The sequence below is a fragment of the Colius striatus genome, chromosome 6 (assembly GCF_028858725.1).
Source record: "Colius striatus isolate bColStr4 chromosome 6, bColStr4.1.hap1, whole genome shotgun sequence".
Lineage (NCBI taxonomy): Eukaryota > Metazoa > Chordata > Aves > Coliiformes > Coliidae > Colius > Colius striatus.
The window spans coordinates 6,937,671-6,956,087 of record NC_084764.1 but is presented as its reverse complement, the minus strand read 5'-3'; the positions used below and the strand labels follow the sequence as shown (position 1 = coordinate 6,956,087).

The 18,417-nt window shown below is 50.4% G+C and overlaps 1 protein-coding gene across 5 annotated transcripts in view; it reads left to right on the top strand.

Annotated features, from left to right (window-relative positions):
• PRDM11 (PR/SET domain 11) overlaps window positions 1–9,620 on the top strand; it is a 52,115-nt gene extending 42,495 nt beyond the window's left edge. For all 5 annotated transcript variants that reach the window (XM_061997832.1, XM_061997833.1, XM_061997830.1 and 2 more), the window contains one exon: window positions 566–9,620. In XM_061997832.1, the coding sequence (XP_061853816.1) occupies window positions 566–2,730 (2,165 nt within the window). In that variant the 3' untranslated portion in view covers window positions 2,731–9,620. The remainder of the gene's footprint in view (window positions 1–565) is intronic.
• Window positions 9,621–18,417: the final 8,797 nt, after the last annotated feature.

Sequence of the window (18,417 nt, the reverse complement as noted above, 5' to 3'; positions counted from 1 at the left end):
AAAACGACGTTCCGTTGCAGACAGTTTGTTTGCTGTATTTTTGATGCTCTCCCTTTTGAGCGGACGCCCCTCCGCAGCGCCTCACGCGCTACCAAGGACGTCTGAGTGACTCGGGGGTAGCTCTGAAACGTGCGCTCTTTGTGTATGAAGTGACGTCCCGCTGTGTCCCTTGGTTGAAAAGCCCTCTCTTGTTTCCTCCACTGCCTTAACACAACCACCTGTCTCTTGCTGAAAACGCGTTTCCGTTTCCTCCAGGAACGTGCTGTCGGGCAGCCAGGAGCCTTCAGCGGTGATTCTGTCACCACGTATTGTGCAAGTGGCCAGGATGCAGTGTCCTTTCTTGCTGTCCATCGTGGCACGTTGGAGACAGAGTTCATTTGCAGAAATGTTGGTTTCTTTTCCTTTCAAAGCCACGATTCAAATTCTACCCTTAGCGTGTTGTGGGCAGGAGAGGGCAGGTTGTGGCCAGCTCGTCAGGCAGTGTTCACTGGCACCAGTAGGGTGCCTCTGTAGCTCAGCAGCTTCGCAAATACTATATTTTCTTCCTTTTTTCTTTTTCTTACAGCTTCAGAAAGCATCATCTCTGTTCCCACCATCATGGAGGACGATGACCAAGAGGTGGATTCTGCCGACGAATCGGTTTCCAATGACATGATTGCTGCTACAGACGAGCCTTCCAAGATGTCTTCTGCTACGGGCCGGAGGATACGTCGGTTCAAGCAAGAGTGGCTTAAAAAGTTTTGGTTTCTGCGGTACTCCCCGACCTTGAATGAAATGTGGTGCCACGTGTGTAGGCAGTACACGGTGCAATCCTCTCGGACTTCAGCCTTCATCATTGGCTCAAAACAGTTCAAGATACACACGATAAAGCTTCACAGCCAGAGCAACCTCCACAAGAAGTGCCTGCAGCTTTACAAGCTCAGGATGCACCCAGAGAAGACGGAAGAGATGTGCCGAAATATGACCCTGCTCTTCAATACAGCCTACCACTTGGCCCTGGAGGGCAGGCCCTACTACGACTTTCGGCCTCTGGCAGAACTACTGAGAAAGTGTGAGCTCAAGGTGGTGGATCAATACATGAACGAGGGAGACTGCCAAATCTTAATCCACCATATCGCCCGGGCCCTTCGAGAGGACCTGGTGGAGCGCATCCGACAGTCTCCCTTCCTCAGCATCATCCTGGACGGGCAGAGCGACGACGTGCTCGCAGACACGGTCGCGGTTTATGTGCAGTACACGAGCAGCGACGGGCCGCCGGCCACGGAGTTCCTGTCTCTCCAGGAGCTGGGCTTTTCTACAACTGACAGTTACCTCCAAGCGTTAGACAGGGCTTTTTCCAGCCTGGGAATACGGTTGCAAGACGAGAAGCCAACTATTGGCTTGGGAGTCGATGGTGCTAACGTTACAGCCAGCCTGAGAGCCAACTTGTTCATGACAATCAGAAAGACCTTGCCCTGGCTTCTCTGCCTGCCCTTTATGGTGCACAGGCCGCATTTGGAAATTTTGGATGCAATCAGTGGGAAGGAACTGCCGTGCCTGGAGGAGCTAGAAAACAACTTGAAGCAACTGCTCAGTTTCTATCGTTACTCTCCCCGGCTGATGTGCGAGCTGAGGGTCACTGCCGCCACTCTGTGCGAGGAGACCGAGTTCCTAGGGGACATTCGGGCAGTGAAGTGGATCATTGGGGAGCAGAACGTGCTCAACGCTCTAATCAAAGATTACCTGGAGGTCGTGGCCCATCTCAAGGACGTCAGCGGCCAGACCCAAAGGGCGGACGCTTCTGCCATCGCCTTGGCTCTCCTGCAGTTCCTGATGGACTACCAGTCCATTAAACTCATCTACTTCCTGCTGGATGTGATCGCGGTGCTCTCCCGCCTCGCCTACGTCTTCCAAGGGGAGTACCTTCTTGTGTCGCAGGTGGATGACAAGATAGAGGAGGCCATCCAGGAGATCAGCCGGCTGGCAGACTCACCCGGGGAGTACCTGCAGGAGTTTGAGGAGAACTTCCGTGAAAGCTTTAATGGCATTGCTGTGAAAAACCTACGGGTGGCTGAAGCCAAATTCCAGTCCATCAGAGAAAAGATCTGCCAGAAGACCCAGGTGATCCTAGCCCAAAGGTTCGATTCCCGTAGCCGGACATTTGTGAAGGCCTGTCAGGTGTTTGACCTTGCAGCTTGGCCCAGGAGCACCGATGAGCTGATGAGCTACGGGAAGGAGGATATGGTACAGATATTTGAACACCTGGAGACAGTCCCGTCGTTTTCCAGAGAGGTTTGCAGGGAGGGGATGGACACCCGGGGGAGCCTGCTGATGGAGTGGCGAGAACTCAAGGTGGATTATTATACCAAAAACGGTTTTAAAGACTTGCTCAGTCATATTTGTAAATACAAACAGAGATTCCCCCTCTTAAATAAAATAGTTCAGATCCTCAAAGTCCTCCCCACCTCCTCGGCCTGCTGTGAGAAGGGGCGGAACGCCCTGCAGAGAGTGCGCAAAAACAACCGCTCTCGGCTCACGCTGGAGCAGCTCAGCGACCTTTTGACCATCGCCGTTAACGGGCCGCCCATCGCCAGCTTCGACTGTAAAAGGGCACTAGATAGCTGGTTCGAGGAGAAGTCGGGCAATAGTTACGCGCTGTCGGCTGAGATGCTGAGCAGGATGTCGTCTCTCGATCAGAAGCCCGTGTTGCAGAGCATGGACCACGGCTCTGAGTTTTACCCCGACCTTTAGGAAGGAATGCCTCAGATCACAAAAGCTGTTGAATAGGTGGTGTTGGTTTTTTTTAATCTATACTCTAAACTTTGATATATTATATAAAATATATATATATATTATTATATATATTAAGGAAAAACCCACACTGAAAAAATTTTAAAGTTGAGACGATGTGCGTCTGAGAGAAGCTAAGCAGAGTTTTAAAAGATTGAGACAATGTTTAGACATTCACCGGTGTCTCCAACCGTGGCAGCTGCAGTGTAGGTGGCAACATTTCATTCTTTAGAAGCATGTGCTGGGGCCATACTCTACATGTTCAACCCTAACGATCCATAAGCTAGACGACGGGTCTTTTTCAGCCTCCTCCTCCCGGCGGTTTCCTTTGTACGTTTCTTGTCGGTTTGTTGGGTTGTGTTTCTGTGTTGTTCCGTTTGAGGGTTGGCTGCTTGGTGGTGTTTCTTCCTCCTCGGTTTTAATCTCTGCCTCTCTTTTCCGTTGTTCAGTCCAGTTTTTTGAGCCATTTGAGCCTTTTGTTGACGACCGTCAGGTTTCAGAGCATCCCGTGCGTTTGTGTTGCCCCCAGCTCTCCACCTCCACCTCCACCCAGTTCTCTTCACTCGAGTGGGAGCTTGCTTCACTCGCAGAGATGACTGGCAGGAGGGAAAGGCTGGGGACTTGTTCTGGGGTTTTTCTTCTGATTTAGCAACAAATGCCTCCACTAAACTGTGATGCCCCTTCCTCAGTTCTCCCTACTTTTGGGCTGTAGAGTAATACTCGGCTTTCAGCTCCTTTTATGATAACCGTAGTTACCAGTCCATGATAACGTATGTTATAACATGATGTCATGTGCAGACTATAAAATAGCAAAATAGAGAAGGCAGGGGGAAATTTTTGCATTTATATTTTTATATTGTAGGAGATAAATATATATATATATACAACTATTCATTTAAACCCAGGGCTGCTGTGGAAGCTAGACAGCCAATGAGTCAAGAGCCATCTCTGGGTGGAGATTCAAAGGCTTAAAAAAATTATATTCTAATTTACATTTATTTATACTATGTCTTTATAATCCTAGATTGTTGTGGGGTTTTTGTTTTGTTTTGTTTCGTTTGGAAAGACTGAAAGAAAAAAAAACCTGCTGCAGTCCAGCGGCAGGAGCTATCAATGCAAGATTATCTTGGATTATATTCATGTGATGGTGTTGTACAAAGGTTCATGTATTCTCTTGTGACCAAGGTAACAAGTTCCACAGCACAGCAGACTGATGACAGCAGGAAGAAGGGATGCTCTGCTTCTTCCTGCAAAACATTTCTTCCTTCCTTTAAGGGATGCCGAGTCCAGCGAAATGTGAATGGGGGACTTGCACCTTCCATCACAGAGAGATTGTTCTGTGGGCTTGACGGATCTTCTTTGGGTTCTTATTTTAAAGGAAAGGAGCTCCAGGCATTCACACAATCTCACTTCAGGTTAGAAAAGGAAAAAAAAACCAGGAAAAAACACAAAAAAAAAAGGAAAAAAAAAAAAGGAAACAAAAAACCCACACAAACAAACAAAAGAGGTGCAAAAACTCCACAGTTGCTAGTGCCTTGCCCCGCTGATGTGGCATGGACAGCACCAACCTGACCAGACCATCGCGGGAGTGAGAACCTGTTGCCCAGAAGGGTGTCTGAGCCAACATGTTCTCACTCCCCAGAGGGACGAGCTTTGTGCCAAGCTGTGTTGTTTGGAAACATGATGGTGGTATCAGCAACACTGAACCTTTCCTTTCTCCTGTTACCCCCCTGCCCTTGGTCTTGGTGCTAAGATATCTCTAGAACCGTTGCTGCTAGTTGATAGCTTTTCATTTATATAAATATATATATATATATTATATATTATTTTATTTTTTAAACATTTTTGTTTGTTTTCAATGGAGATGTAGCATGTTTGGAACCGATCTCTCTCAGAGTCACTTTCACTGCCAGGGTTCACACACTGTCTTCCCCGGGAAAACACGCACTCGTACCCAGGTCTGAGTCGGCCTCCTCAGCAGAGCTACGCCGTGGGGGCTGGGCAGAGGCGAGCAGCCCAGCCCCAGCCCACCGCCTCAGCCTTCACACCCCACCGGAACAGCGAGATGGGTGTTGCTCAGAGCTTCGGATGCATTTCCCCTCTGTCCCTGTGAGGCCGAGGAGGGACCGAGCCCAGCGGTGGCCGGTCCTTGCGCCCAACTCTTTGCGCGCTGTGCTGGGCAACGAGGCTCTTTGGGCAGATGCTCCAAGGGGAGCAGAACAGAGCCCTCCAGCAGAGCGGGGCCGTCAGTGTGCCCTCCGTAGCACTTACTCCCTGTCCCCTCCGCCTTACCTCAGAGCCGGCCGGGCGCTTCTCCCCGCGCTCCTCGCTGGGTCAGGGCGCCGGGGCGTCGGTGTGCAACACCTAAACAAACGGCTTGCTTTGCATTTTCCCCCGTCTTCCCCAATAACTGGTGTGATTGAATTGACCGATTCTCCTAGAGGAGTGACAATTAAACTGGAAGCCCTCCGCCAGCTGTGCAGACTTGGGCGGTTGTTGCCCAGCCGTGGAACAGGGATCTCTCCGCACGAGGGGCCTGGCGAGGTGGCTCTGCTCAGGGTGCTGCCGCCGGGCACACACAGCTGCTTGCTGCTGCAGACACGGTTTGAGGAGAGGTGGGAAGAGAAACAAAGAATTTAAAAGACAGAAGGATTGCTGCTCCGTTAGACATGGAGACAGGCAAAGTGAATGTAGATGTTGGAGGCAAGAAAGAGAGTTGAGGCTCTAGAGGGAAATGGGCAGGTTGGGGAGAGTCTTCCTTGTCTAGCGTGTGCACGTGGCAGCAGAAGCAAAAGTAACCAAGATACTTGGTGCGACGTGCTGTGGCTGTCAGAGAGGCTGTAGAGACAGTTTCCCTCCCCTTTTTTTTCCTCTCATTCCTTTCCTCAACACCATTGCTCTCTGTGGGGGGAAAAAATATGTTACCTGCCTTTCTGTGTGCAGCAGTGACAGCTCCTCAGCACGTGGCTGTGTCACAGAGGCCCATCAAAGTGCCTGGCTATATGTGGAGGGAAGGGACACTGTGCTGAGCCACCCGAGAGGCCTGTTTACAACTCCTGCTCTGAGCCTCTTTACTTTTGCCACTGGTGAGAAAATGGTGCCTTGCCTTATGGTTGAGGTAAGAGCTACCAGAGGCTTGTTTGGAAATGAGTCCTCTAATTCGTCTCTCCTTTCCTTTGGTTCGTTTGCAAATCCCTGTCTCACCGGTGACATCCTTTGCTGGCTGCTCTGAGGGCAGTGAGACGTGCAGCGAGAGATGGCTTTTCCTGCAAGCAGGCATCTGTCAGAGGGAAAGAGCTCGTTGATTTTCTAGTGACTGTGCGTGCAGTGTGCGCGGTGTCGGAGGGCAGCGTGATTCCCTGCCGTGGGGCCTCGCGATGGCGATGGTCAGACACCCTTTGATTTGGTGATGGGGGAAGATGGGGGCTCGTTCAGCAGCTGGCCCGGCCCAGCTCCACACCCCTAACACAAACAGCTCCCCGTCGCCCCCATGGCAGAACAGAAACCCAGCCTTTGTCCTAGACAACAAACACAGGTGCTTTGCAAGCTTTCCCTCTAGCTTCAGCCACCTATCTCCGATCTGTAGCTGTTACTCCCAGGGATAATCTGCGGATGGAAACGTGACTGCCGGCATGAGCAAACCGGAGAAGAGGGAGGAATGCCAATGCAAAATGCCCCTGGCTCCCCTGTGCCCCAGCCTTTCCTGGGAGCAGGGGCCTTCCTGAGCACTGTTTGCAGAGCCCAGGGCCCAGCCCGGGGACAGCGAGGGCGGCAGGTGTGGGGAGGGCTCTGTGCGGCAGAGGGAGGCTGCCTGGGCTCAGAGGTCACAGGCAGAGGGTTCAATCGATGCCTTTCCTGCTGTGCTGAGCGAGTGAGCGAGAGGAGGCTGTTTCGAACGTGTTGCTTGCAGCATCTTGAACCGCTTCGGCTGCAAAGAGAGAAGGGTTTGGTTTTTCTCAAATGAGTTCTTTATTCCCTGCCGTGTCTTAGCTGTGGCATCTGACTGTGAATCGTGCACACTTCTCCAGACCCTGGGGTTTGAATGTGTAGCCCGTGGGCTGTTTGGTTGCCAATTTCCCCTCCCCACTCTTCGCTCAGGCTCCTTGCCTCTTTTACCCTGCTGTGAAGCAGTAATCCGTGAAGCACATGTAGACATGTCCTCCTGCAGGGCTCGCCGGTGGCCGCAGGGGTCCAGGCCCTCTGGCCACGAGACCGAACTCAGCAGGGATAATCCTCACAAGAGACCAAAGCTCTTCCCATGCCAGCAAAAGCAAGGGGACGTGGCGAGCAGGACCCTGGTGTGTCATCCACTGTGGGTCTCGGCTGCCCATGGCGACGTCCCCCGTGCTGGTATCACTCCTCAGACATGATTCAGGCTCGGTCCATCTCTTTCTCACAGCACAAACTCAACCAGGTGGCCCGTGGGGTCTTGGGGCTCCTCTTTTCTTTCTTATCTCGTGAGGATTGCTGTTTGACCAGCGGATAAGACAGCCGGCTTGCTGATAAGCAGCAGCAGCCTCTGCTCTTGCAGATTCCCCTCTCAGCCCTGTCAAAAAAAAGTCTTAAAAGCAGAGAAATGGTACGTTGCTCCCCTAGCCATTGTATTCAATGCAGTAATGCCTATGCAATTCCTGTCTCCCTTGGAGACACGTATGATGTGTGTGCATGTAAGCTAGTGTATGTATACAGTACATATGCATATGGTCTATATATTGTATATACGCACATCCTAGTACATATACACACAGTACAAAAGATTAAAATCACGTGCTTATATATCTATAAATAAAATCCTATATATTTATATATTTCTATGGTTTTCGATAGATATAAAGATATAATAGAGATAGACTCAAACCACCCTTGTGTAAGGCTGGCCCTGTGTTCTGGCACGAGGCACGTAACACTGAAGACTTTGGACTTTAGGATAGTTTTAGCCATACACCAAGGCCTACATTTATATGTGTAGCACTCTATGGAGAGGGGCTTTGCTGTGCTTAGGGCAAGGGGTTTCCTTGCTGGCACGTTAATCAAGTGCTACGCTAAGTCTGTGTGACAGGAGAATGTCTTGGAGGGGTGAGACGCTCGAGTGTCCTCGTGTCTGCTCCTGAGGTCCCGTCTGCTCACGCTGGGACAGAGACATATCCCACCCTCACGTGCACTTTCTTCTCTCTGCGCGGATGTGGCTGAGGGTATCAGTGCTGTGAAAACGTGGCTTTGCTGTTCTGCCTGGCCTTTCCCAGCCCTCACCCTCACGCGGCCAGAGAGCCCCAGCAGGCCTGGTGAGAGGCTGGGCCGGCCCTCACCCTCACGCGGCCAGGGAGCCCCAGCGGGCCTGGCCAGAGGCTGGGATGAAGGCAGCAGGAGGGCAGGGGCGTTCTGAGCGGTGGGGGCAGCGGCAGGAGCTGCAGCAGTGGGAGTGAGACGGGAGCTGAGCCCGGAGTGCTGCAGGGAGGAGCACGTGGGCCCAGCCGGGAAGCCATGTACTGCTCAGCCTCCTCAGGTCTCGCAGGCGGGGAACAGCTCGCCTGGCCCCAGGGGTTACTGGAGGAAAGGGAATGATACCATGGCACGATGGCCATGGTTGTTGGTGCGTGCGTGCCTTTGGGCCCCAACATGTGGCGTGCTGGCCTTGCCAGCACTAAAGCACCGAAGGGTACAAAACCCTCTTGCCCTGCCTTGTGCAAAGAGACACCTGTTCTCACAACAGGCACTGGGGGTGGATCCAGGCGATGGATCGGCCTTCCCCGAGTGTCTGCCGATGCCTGCGAGATGGGCAGCTGCCCAGTCCTTCCCTTCATACAGTCACTCACAGGACACTGCGGGGTGAAGACCCAAGAGGTGCCTCTGGCCAGGCTGGCAGTGGGTGGTGGATCACCGTGCTGCGTCCCCATAAGGGTCAAAGGGGAGGCACGAAGGTTTGGTTTTGCAGCTCCGTGCCGGCCTGGCAACCTCTGCGCTCCTCGCTGTTGGTTTTAATCGTTGGCTTTGGTCGGGAGGAGGGTGAGTTGTAATTCCGACGGCCGAATGACTCGTTACACACTGGTATTGCATGAGCAGACGCTGTGCGAGCTGCCCCCAAGCCCTGTCACACACCTCAGCACCTCTCCCAGGCCTCTCTCCTCCACACAACTGGTAATCCACCTCAGCCGCGGGCCGCCCGCCGGCAGCTCCCCGCTCTGCCGCGGCCGCGCCGGCGGGGAGTCCCCGGCACGCGTCCCTCATGAACCTCAGAGACGGTTTCCTCGCTCCCGGCACCCTACTTCAGATGCCACTGACACTCACGTAGGCTCAGCCCACGGCCTCGCCGCCCGCCCCGGCCCCCATGCACTGCACCTCATCTCGAATAAGCTCGCTGGGCTACGTGAGGGAACCGCGTCTCATATGCTGTAATGTCCCGAATGCTCTAGGAGGGCTGCGGAGTTTTCTGCCAGTCATGGCATCCTCATAGACTCACCCAGCTGTTGGCAAAAATGCATTTCTACTTCCAGAAAACAAGAGGTTTTTGTGTCAAACCTCTTGATACCCACACCCGAGCACAGCCCTGCTGAACTGTTGCAAGCGATCTCTCACTCACCCACCCACCACACACACACACACGAAATGAGAGAAAAATATCTAGATGTCTATTACTACATATGTATTAATATGTTAATATCACTCTTTTGGAGAGCATTAAAATGTTATTACTTTACAGACTATGCTTTATAGTACCTGTGTGAAAGGACCTAGGACACTGGATACGAATAGAGCTATGTTGATATATCATAGTATGTACACGAGAACCTTCCTTTTGTCATATTATCCTTGTAATGTAAAATGATTGTTAATAAAAAAAGCATTTAAATTTATCAAGATGGGTCACTAATTCTTCTTATTGATCCTAGAGGTCAGTGTCATTTTCCTAGAGCAAGGGCATCTAAGCAGATGCACCTCCTCTTACTCAGCCCAGGACTGTAAGGAGTGGGTCCAGTGCTAATTTATCCAGAAGGGTTACAACTGTAAGGATTGGGTCCTGCTTAATTGGATTAATTGCAGCCCCCTGAGGTGTTCTCCCTCCCAGGTGACTCTCTCTCTCGCTGTGGGGGCTGTAATTGCAGCCTCTCAATGTCCTCACCTGGGTGAGCAGCTCCAGTGTGTCCTGTGGTGGAGCTGCCTCATTTCACCGTGGGCTGGGTCATTCTGGTACCTGTGCTGAGGCTGCAGCTGGTGCTGTGAGTGCCCCTGCAGCCTCTGCCTCCTCTTCTAGTCGGGTACTGCAGGGGAATCGGTGTCTTTGCTGCAGTGGGCTCTGCTTGTTAACTTGTTGATAAAACATGAGGTTTGTACCTGGTTTGGTTTGAAGGATGGAGAGTCTTTTCCTGAGCTCTAAGGGCTCTAAAGCCAGAGGAACCTGGGCTTTTTCTACCCTTAAAATAACAAGCTGTTTTAATTTTGGATTCTTCCTCTTTGACATGGAAGTTTTGGTTGAGGCAGGGTTCATGGTGGACTAACTGAATGTGCAACTTTTAAAACAGTTCTGTGAAATAAGAGTCATTTGGACGTGGAGGTTCTTACATCTGCTAAATTGGCATTGGCAAGAGAGAGCCAACCTCTGAAACAGGTACAAGCATCTGTGGATTAGCACCGGGCTGCAAGCTGTGGCTTTGGAGCAAAGCAGTGCTGAGAGCATTACCTCCGTGGGCTCAGCCTGGCTGGTGCTGGGGGTCTGGCCCACAGGGACCGTGGGCTGTCCCTCCTGCTGCAGTTTGAGTTGCCACAGCAATGCAAGCAGAGAGGACGTGACAAAGGTTTAGGCAAACCCTGCTACAGGGTGCCAACCACAGCTGGAGAGAACTAAAGTCAACAGCAACCCCCTTCCATCTCAAAACAGTTGCTCCCTTGGCTGTAAGACTGTGTGTCAGGGGCAGGGGGGAACCAGAAAGCAGAGGAGGAAGCTGCAGCCGATGGTGTGGAGCCTGTACACTGCAGGTGCTGGTGCTGACAGTAGTGCTGAGCTTCAGGAGGTGGAGGTGAAAGCTCTTGTAAACACAACTGGCTCTTTAATTTAACTGAGTCTGAAGTTTTCCATCTGATCCTGGGTGTGGATACCAGCAGATGAGCCAGTGTTACATGAAGTGGGGGAGCAGTTTAGCCCTCTAGCAAACAGTTAACACAATGGATGCACGTGGTATGAAAAGGTGTTTGTTCCCCATTAAGGCCCCACTGTCTTATGAATGCTCACAGTCCTGGACTTGAACCTGCTGCTCAGCTGTGTCCCACTGCTGGCTGTTCTAGCTGCAAGGTGCTGGCGCTGCCCAGCTTGACTGGGCCTCCCAAGGAAAGGAAGTTCGGGTGGAAGTTCTGGCCTGGAGGAATGTTCAGGTTTAGAGGGCTCTGGGCCCAGGGGGAGTGCATGTGCAGACACATCAGTCCCTGTGGGTGATGGGCTGTGCAGAAGCTTTGGTTTCAGAGGGAAACCAGTGACAGAAGCCACAGGGGCTGGAAGCAAGAGGCAATTTGCAGACTCAGAAAGCAGCCCGGAATTAGTGATCCAGTAGAAAAGGTTGCTTTTGGTGACTTCTCTGAAGCCATCAAGCGGTCCAAGTATTACAGAGAATCTGCCATTTTCTGGCAGCTTTCACTGTCATGATTTCAAATCTCTTGGTTTTGAGCAGTGAGCAAGCCCAGCAAAATCCTGGGGGCTATCAGGGCTTAGCTCCAACTTCACGGGCTTCAGGTTTGCTGGGCACCCAGCAGCCAGTGGTGGAAACCTCATCTCTGGGCTTTTGCCTTTGTTAGTCCATTAGCAGCACACAAAGCAGGACACTGCTCCACTTTCAGCACCTCAGCCCTGAGTGATGAGTAAGAGTGGTGTGTGAAACGTGTTGCTGATTTGTAATTCATTTCCTAGACGTGGTTTTGTGCTGTGGACACTTGACCCTCCCTTCCTTCTTCATAACTTCAAACCAAGGGCTTGAAAGCAAATGCCCTTCCAGCCAGGCGTGCACAGTCTGAGCTGATGTCAGGGAGGGAAACTTACACCAATGTATCTGGTCTAGGGCTCAAGGTGCCTTTCATTTTTAGTAACACTGATTCTCATGTCAATGTGAGTGAGAAGGAAATTGAAGGAAATTCCTCTGTGATGGTTGTCAAGGCATTAAACCTGGTTAGTTCTTCCCTGGCTCTGCTGGGTCCTGGACGTGCTCCAAGGAGATGGCTGTTGTTAGCAGCTGCCACGTGAAACTCTCCCCTGCCCTGGTGAGGCCTCATCTGGAGCCCTGTGTCCAGTTCTGGGCTCACCAGCTCAAGAGAGACAGAGAACTGCTGAAGAGTCCAGCATAGGGCCAGTAAGATGATCAGGGGATGGAGCATCTTCCTTATGAGGAAAGGCTGCAGGAACTGGGGCTGTTCAGCCTGGAGAAGAGACTGAGGGGGGATCTCATTAACATTTTAAGTGTTTAAAAGGTGGTTGTCGGGAGGATGGGGCAGTACTGTCTAGTGACAGGACAAGGGATGATGGACATAAGCTGGAACACAAAAAGTTCCACTTAAATGTAAGGAAAAACTCCTTTACTCTAAGGGTGAGGGAGCCCTGGCACAGGCTGCCCAGGGAGGGTGTGGAGGCTCCTTCTCTGGAGGTTCCCAAACCTGCCTGGACACGTTCCTGTGCCCCTGATGGAGGGGAACCTGCTTTAGCAGGGAGTTGGGCTGGATGAGCTCTGCAGGACCCTTCCAACCCCCACCATTCTGTGGTTCTGTGATTTGGCAAAAGCACCCAATATGTTTTTTCTTCCTGGAAACAGGACTGTGGTGCCTGCAATGCTGAGGGTTTGCAGGCATAACCAGAGGGGTTTGCAGTGCTTCCCAGGGGCTGCCTTCCCTATCTGTCTCCCCTGAGGCAGGAGGGAAAACACGGGCAGCCAAGCACATCAGTTGGTTTCAGGGGGTGCCCCCTGAGGCATTTGAGTTGGAGGGCCAGGCAGGCACCGGGGTCGTGGATGGGTCTAGCTCCACGGTGGCACAGAGCAGTGGGCACAGGGGACCAGAGGCAGAGCTATTGCCACATGAATGAGGCCACAGCCTGTTTACAAAGGGTCTAAAAATATCTGAAGGATAATCAAAGGCTTCTGCAGAACAGCATATGTGCTAACTAGACTTTTTGGCGCTCTGAAGTCCCTCCTTTGAAGTTGTTTGATCCACCTCATGATGCTCAGGAGAGCTGTCCTGGAAAGCTGAGTAGTGGGTAGGTTTCAGGTCTGAGCTGTCTTCTGAGGAGCATCTGGGAGCCCCTTCCTTGCTGGGTTTATTCCACATACAGTGGTCACTAATGGTTCAGGGAAGCAGTGGAACCAGCTGCAAACCTCCAGGGCCAGCACTGGCAATGCCTGCAGCAGAGACTGGATTCAGTGCCACTCTCTCCTGGCAGCCAGAGTGTTATGGGCCTGTCGAGCATCCCTGGAGATATTTGAAAGCTGTGGAGCTGAGGTGCTGAGGGCCATGGCTCAGCGATGAGCCTGGCAGTGTGAGGGGAGGGGTTGGACTCGATGAGCTTAAAGATCTTTTCCAATAAAGACAATTCTGTGGTTGTATGATTTCATGGTAAGTTTTAGATACTGTGGGGGCAAAAAGGCTTCTAATAAATCCAAAGTGACAGTGAGCAGCAGGGTTAAGAGAAGAATGGTTCTGTGGCTGCTATTGCTGCTTTTCAGTATGCTGGGCTGGGAATTACTGAGTAACTCCACTCAAATACCCTGGGCTGGAAGAGTTGTCCTTAGGTAAATGCAGCATCCCATGTGCAACTCCCTGTGTGACAAGCGTGCGGCTCCTTTCCTTCCACCTCTATGGCAAATGCTTCAGGTGCAGCAGCCTCGCTGTGCAGCTGACAGGCTGGTGGCAGCCCTCCCTGCAAAGCCAGCAGCAGCCCAGAGCTCTGGCAGACAGGCTTTCTTCTTTCTGTTTGTGCTTAAACACTGACTGTGATGGGTGAGAGAGTGTCCCCAAACTGTCAATGAGCCACTCCTGCCCCCCAGATCTGTCTTCTCTTACTTTTATGTGCAATTTTTGATCTCTACGTCTTGTTAGGAACCAGCTAATGCCAGTGATGATATTAGGTCAGCTAAGTAGGTGTTCCTCCTTACAGATGCACAGAGCGTCATCAACATCACCTTGAAAGTACTGAGATCAGTAAAAAGACACACTCCAAATCCACTTCTTAGCTTTGTTTTGGAGATGGAGATGGTATCTGGGAGGAACCCAATTCCCAGATCCTGTTCCCTAACCTCCTTGCAGCTGCAGCAAAGCCTTTACAACTTTGTTTAGCTGCCACCTTGCTGAAAAAGCCCAACAATTCCCCAAGCCTGGCCAGGATAGGACACCATTGCTGACTGCTCCCATCCCATTGCACACCCATCCCTTGGATGACACCCATCTGTCGTCTCACCCCAGTGCTTCGTACCCCTGGCATGCTGCAAGCAGGAGGGACTCATCCTAGAGCAAACAATGCACACACACACTCCTGGTACACTTTGGGATTATTTACTTGCAGTGATTTGCATGTTGTGCTGTAACATCAGACGCAGTGGCCGAGCCTCATGCTCTGCTTTTGTGCTTTGGACTGTGCAAACAATACAGAGTCTTGACAAACAACACCTGGCTCTGTACAATAAACACACCGAGACACTAAAGGGCCAAGTAAGCAGAAAAGCCTTCTCATGCTGGAAGGCCACAGACACTATTTCACTTTGCTACTATTCTTGCACAATTTGATTGTTACCAACAGAAGAAACAACATAAAGTGTCAACATTTACTCATCATGCTTACCTGTCAGCAAATGAACCAAGTACACGTTGAGGCTTAGTTAAATCCTGAAACACGTAAGAAATGCTGCCAAAGCTCTGCCCTTCAATTCAATCAACCTTCACACTGACCTTCAAAAGTGTGCCAGAAGCGTGGTCCAAGCTGCCTTATCTCCCAGCTCTTGCTAAACGTCATTGTGCTTATCTTAGACATCAGGACAATTTGAGCAAACCTTGGGCTGTATTTCTAGAGCCCAAATTACAGCCTGTTGCGTTCTGGAAAAGAAACTGGGCGTCTTTGGACACTACTGTCAGATAATACTGATGGCAGATACTAGCAAAATGCAATGTGCTTCTGTTGAAAGCCTGGGAGAATAGGTGAGCCCTAAAAATTTGCCCAGAGCCATTGAAGGGAATACTGTTATTTTCTGATGCATTACCCCTTTGCAATAAAATACTAAATGTGGTTCCTATCACCATGGAAGGAGGTTTGGGACAAGAAGAGAGGGGAAAACTCTGCACTGAAAAAGTGGTACCCTTGCAAGAAACCAGCTGCAACCACTCCCCCTTACAACTGGGGAAGGGATCTGAGGGTAGTCACGAGTCTGGAGCAGACATTTCAGCGACTATTTATGATCTGTCCTTTTTAATGTCTTCTACTGTAGCACAAATTGCCTACAATCAAACTGAATCATTCCTCTGGGAAGATCTAGCTCTAAGGGCGGGTTGAGGCAAAGCAACAGATGGCTGCAGTCTATGTTTTAAACAAATAAGTCCTTAATCCAGTTACAAGTTCTTTCCTCTGGCCTCAGTCTGCACAGAGGCCTCAGCAGGTGATGCTGGATGCAGTACGGCAGCTGCATTTCTCATTCTGTTTTACAGTAGCCGTGGTGTTTGCTTTCCATCACTGGATGAGGGTCTGTGAACCTCTGTCCTTAAAAACTTGCCACTTCCTTACAAACTCTTGGCTTTCCAGCTTCCTCAAGTTCATGCATTAGTGTGAAAACAAGTCAGTGCAACCACTGAATAGCCATTGGGGAATCTAGTGGCCGTTTTTGATGAAGCTTAAGGACATCAATTGCCATAAAGTGGGGGTTTTTCTGCTTCTTCTCTTATGATGCAGTTTATAAGAAGCACCCTCGAAGATGTGTTTGTGGTGCTCCTGTATTTATAGCTTCAGGAGCTGGGAACCATGCTCTGTTCTCTGGCTGTACTGCTCTCAGGTGATGCTTTTACAGCATCATGCTGCTGAAGCCACTTGCTCTGATGGCAATTTCCAAATACCTGGCATTTATATTCATGATGTTGACATCTACCACAGCAACTCCCTGTGGTTTGTCTGCTTGGGCCAGTTTAGCACCTCGGGCCCTTGGGGTGTTCGGGCTCAAGGGCATCCAGGCATTGCTAAACAGGCGGTGCAGGCAGCTTGGACGGATAAGGACAGGCACTGGAATGCGATGACAAACAGCTCCTATTAGCAGAGTTCAAAAGGGCCCAGGCTGAACATCCCTTGCCTTTGGTACCACACGTACGCAGCATTCCTCCTGTGCAGGAGAGCCAGCCCCCTTAACTGCGCTTCATCTCAAACGGCTGCCTCATTACAGAAACACCTGGCAGCCTTTGTTCAGGCTGAGAAACATTCTTCCCAGGCTAAAAATGCCAGACAACAACAAAAAATGATCCACCTGGAAAAGATGCAGGCATTTACAGTCTTTCTCTCTCCCCCATTTCAGTCCCGTGGCCGGGGAGGAGGGAACGCTGCCATTCCTTAACACTGATGGCACCGCTTTGCTCCCAAGGCAGATTTGTGGTTAAGTGGTGTATACATGTGTTTTCCCTGCTTTATTCTGTCACCATAAAATCAGACTGCAAGAGGCACCTTTAGGTGCTGTAGGATTGCTGTCTCATCACAGGCTGTGCCAAAATCACCAGGGGCACAGGCAGATAACGCTGTTTACGATCAGTCACCAAGATGTTATAAAAGACTCATCAAAATAACCAGAACTAGAGAAATCTTTTGGCAGCAAGGCAAATATTTCGCCCTCCAGGCTTCCCAGTGCCAGCCAAATAGCATCATCCCATGAAGTTGTCTTTCTTGTCATTACCCAAAAAAGAAGGAAGGGAGTCACAGCACTGCCAGGAAGCTCTGTGTAGAGCAGGCCAACATTACAATCAACTTTGCACTTAAATGGAAATAATTGTTCCAAATCTATAGGTATATCTACAGGCAAACCATGAACACAGCAACTGTTAAGAACTATCAACTAAAACCCTGTGTCTAGCTTATTCACACCATCCCAAGGCTTTTTGTTAATAAACAAGAAACCCATGGAGCAAAACAAGAAGTCAATTTTCTTTACATCTCCCTCTAACCAGTGGAGCAAGATCAGAGATTAAAACCTTGGGTGTGGGATTTGTTGGCAAACTTAGCCTTCCTGTTCGTTTCTTTGCAGTTTTCATCACTTCCTTCATAATGATCTTGTAACTCCTGGCTTCACCACTGATAAAGGGAATGATAGCAGGTAAAATAACAAGGGTGTTCAGTGTGCATCAGCCTTGTTGGTCTCTTCCCAGAATGTCAGCATTGCTGAGGATGGAAAGGACCTCTGTAGATCCTCTTGTCCGAACCCACTGCTGCTCAAAGTGGGGTAAACTAGAGCAGGTTGCTCAGCGCTGTATCCCATCAGATTTTGAGTATCTCCAAGGATGAAGAGGGACTCCCATCAACCTCTCTTGGCAACCTGTTCCAGTGTTTGACCATCCTCACAGTAAAGGGTTTTTCCCACTGTTGTTTCACGTGTTCTAATGGAATTTTCTTTATCTCCGTTTGTGCCTCTTGTCCTGTCACTGGATACCGCTGGAACGAGTCTGCTCCATCTTGGTTTGTCCTCTCCCAGATCAGGTATTGATAGGTTCCTTCCTTGACACTTTTCTTGACCAGACTGAACAACCTCAGCTCTCAGCCTCTCCTCCTACAGAAGATGCTCCAGACTCTTCATCATCTTCACAGCTATTTGCTGCATCTCTCCAGTGAGTCCAGATCTTTGTTGCACTGGGGAGCCCGGAACTAGATACAGCACTCCGTATATCCCCTTAATGAGTAGAAAGGAAGGCTGGCAGTGCTTTTCCTCATGCAGCCCAAGACACCCTTTACTTTCTTTGCAGCAAGAGGACATTACTGGCTCATGTCCATTTTGTTGTGCACCAAGCTGCTCTCCAGATGGTCAGCCCCAGCCCTGCACTGGTGCATGGACTTTGCACTTCTCCTTGTTGAACTTCAGGAGGTTCCTGTCAGCCCATCTCTCCAGCCTCTCCACATCCCTCTAAATGGCAACACAACTGTGTGATGTATCAAACAATACTCTCAGTTTTGTTTTACCTGCTAACTTGCTGAGGACAGGCTGTGCCCCATTGTCCAGGCTATTTATGAAGATGTTAATCAATGTCTGTCCCACTACCAGCCCCAGTCACTACTAGTGACTGGCTTCCAGTTGAACTTCCTTCCCTTGCTCATAACCCTCTGTGCCTCAGTTTTCAGACAGTGGTTCTAGTGGTTGGTACTGGTTCAGGATAGCTTGATAATCCCTTGACAATCTGCTAGATGTGTCTGACTAAGCCACCAAAATGGGATGGATACTAGATAAAGCCTAGCTTAACATTTTGAATTAAGCAGAGGACCAAGCTGACCCTGCAAATACCAAGTTCTCTGAGTGCTACAAGCTATATGGTTCTGTTTTCAGAGTTTTGAATGCCCTGCCCCCATGGAAGTCCCTTAAAGCTGTGTCTGCTAACAAAGTGGTAGGATAAGCAGGTGTGCTTGTTGGGTTCTGACATCATCCAGACTTTAAATCCAGCTAGACACAAAAAAAT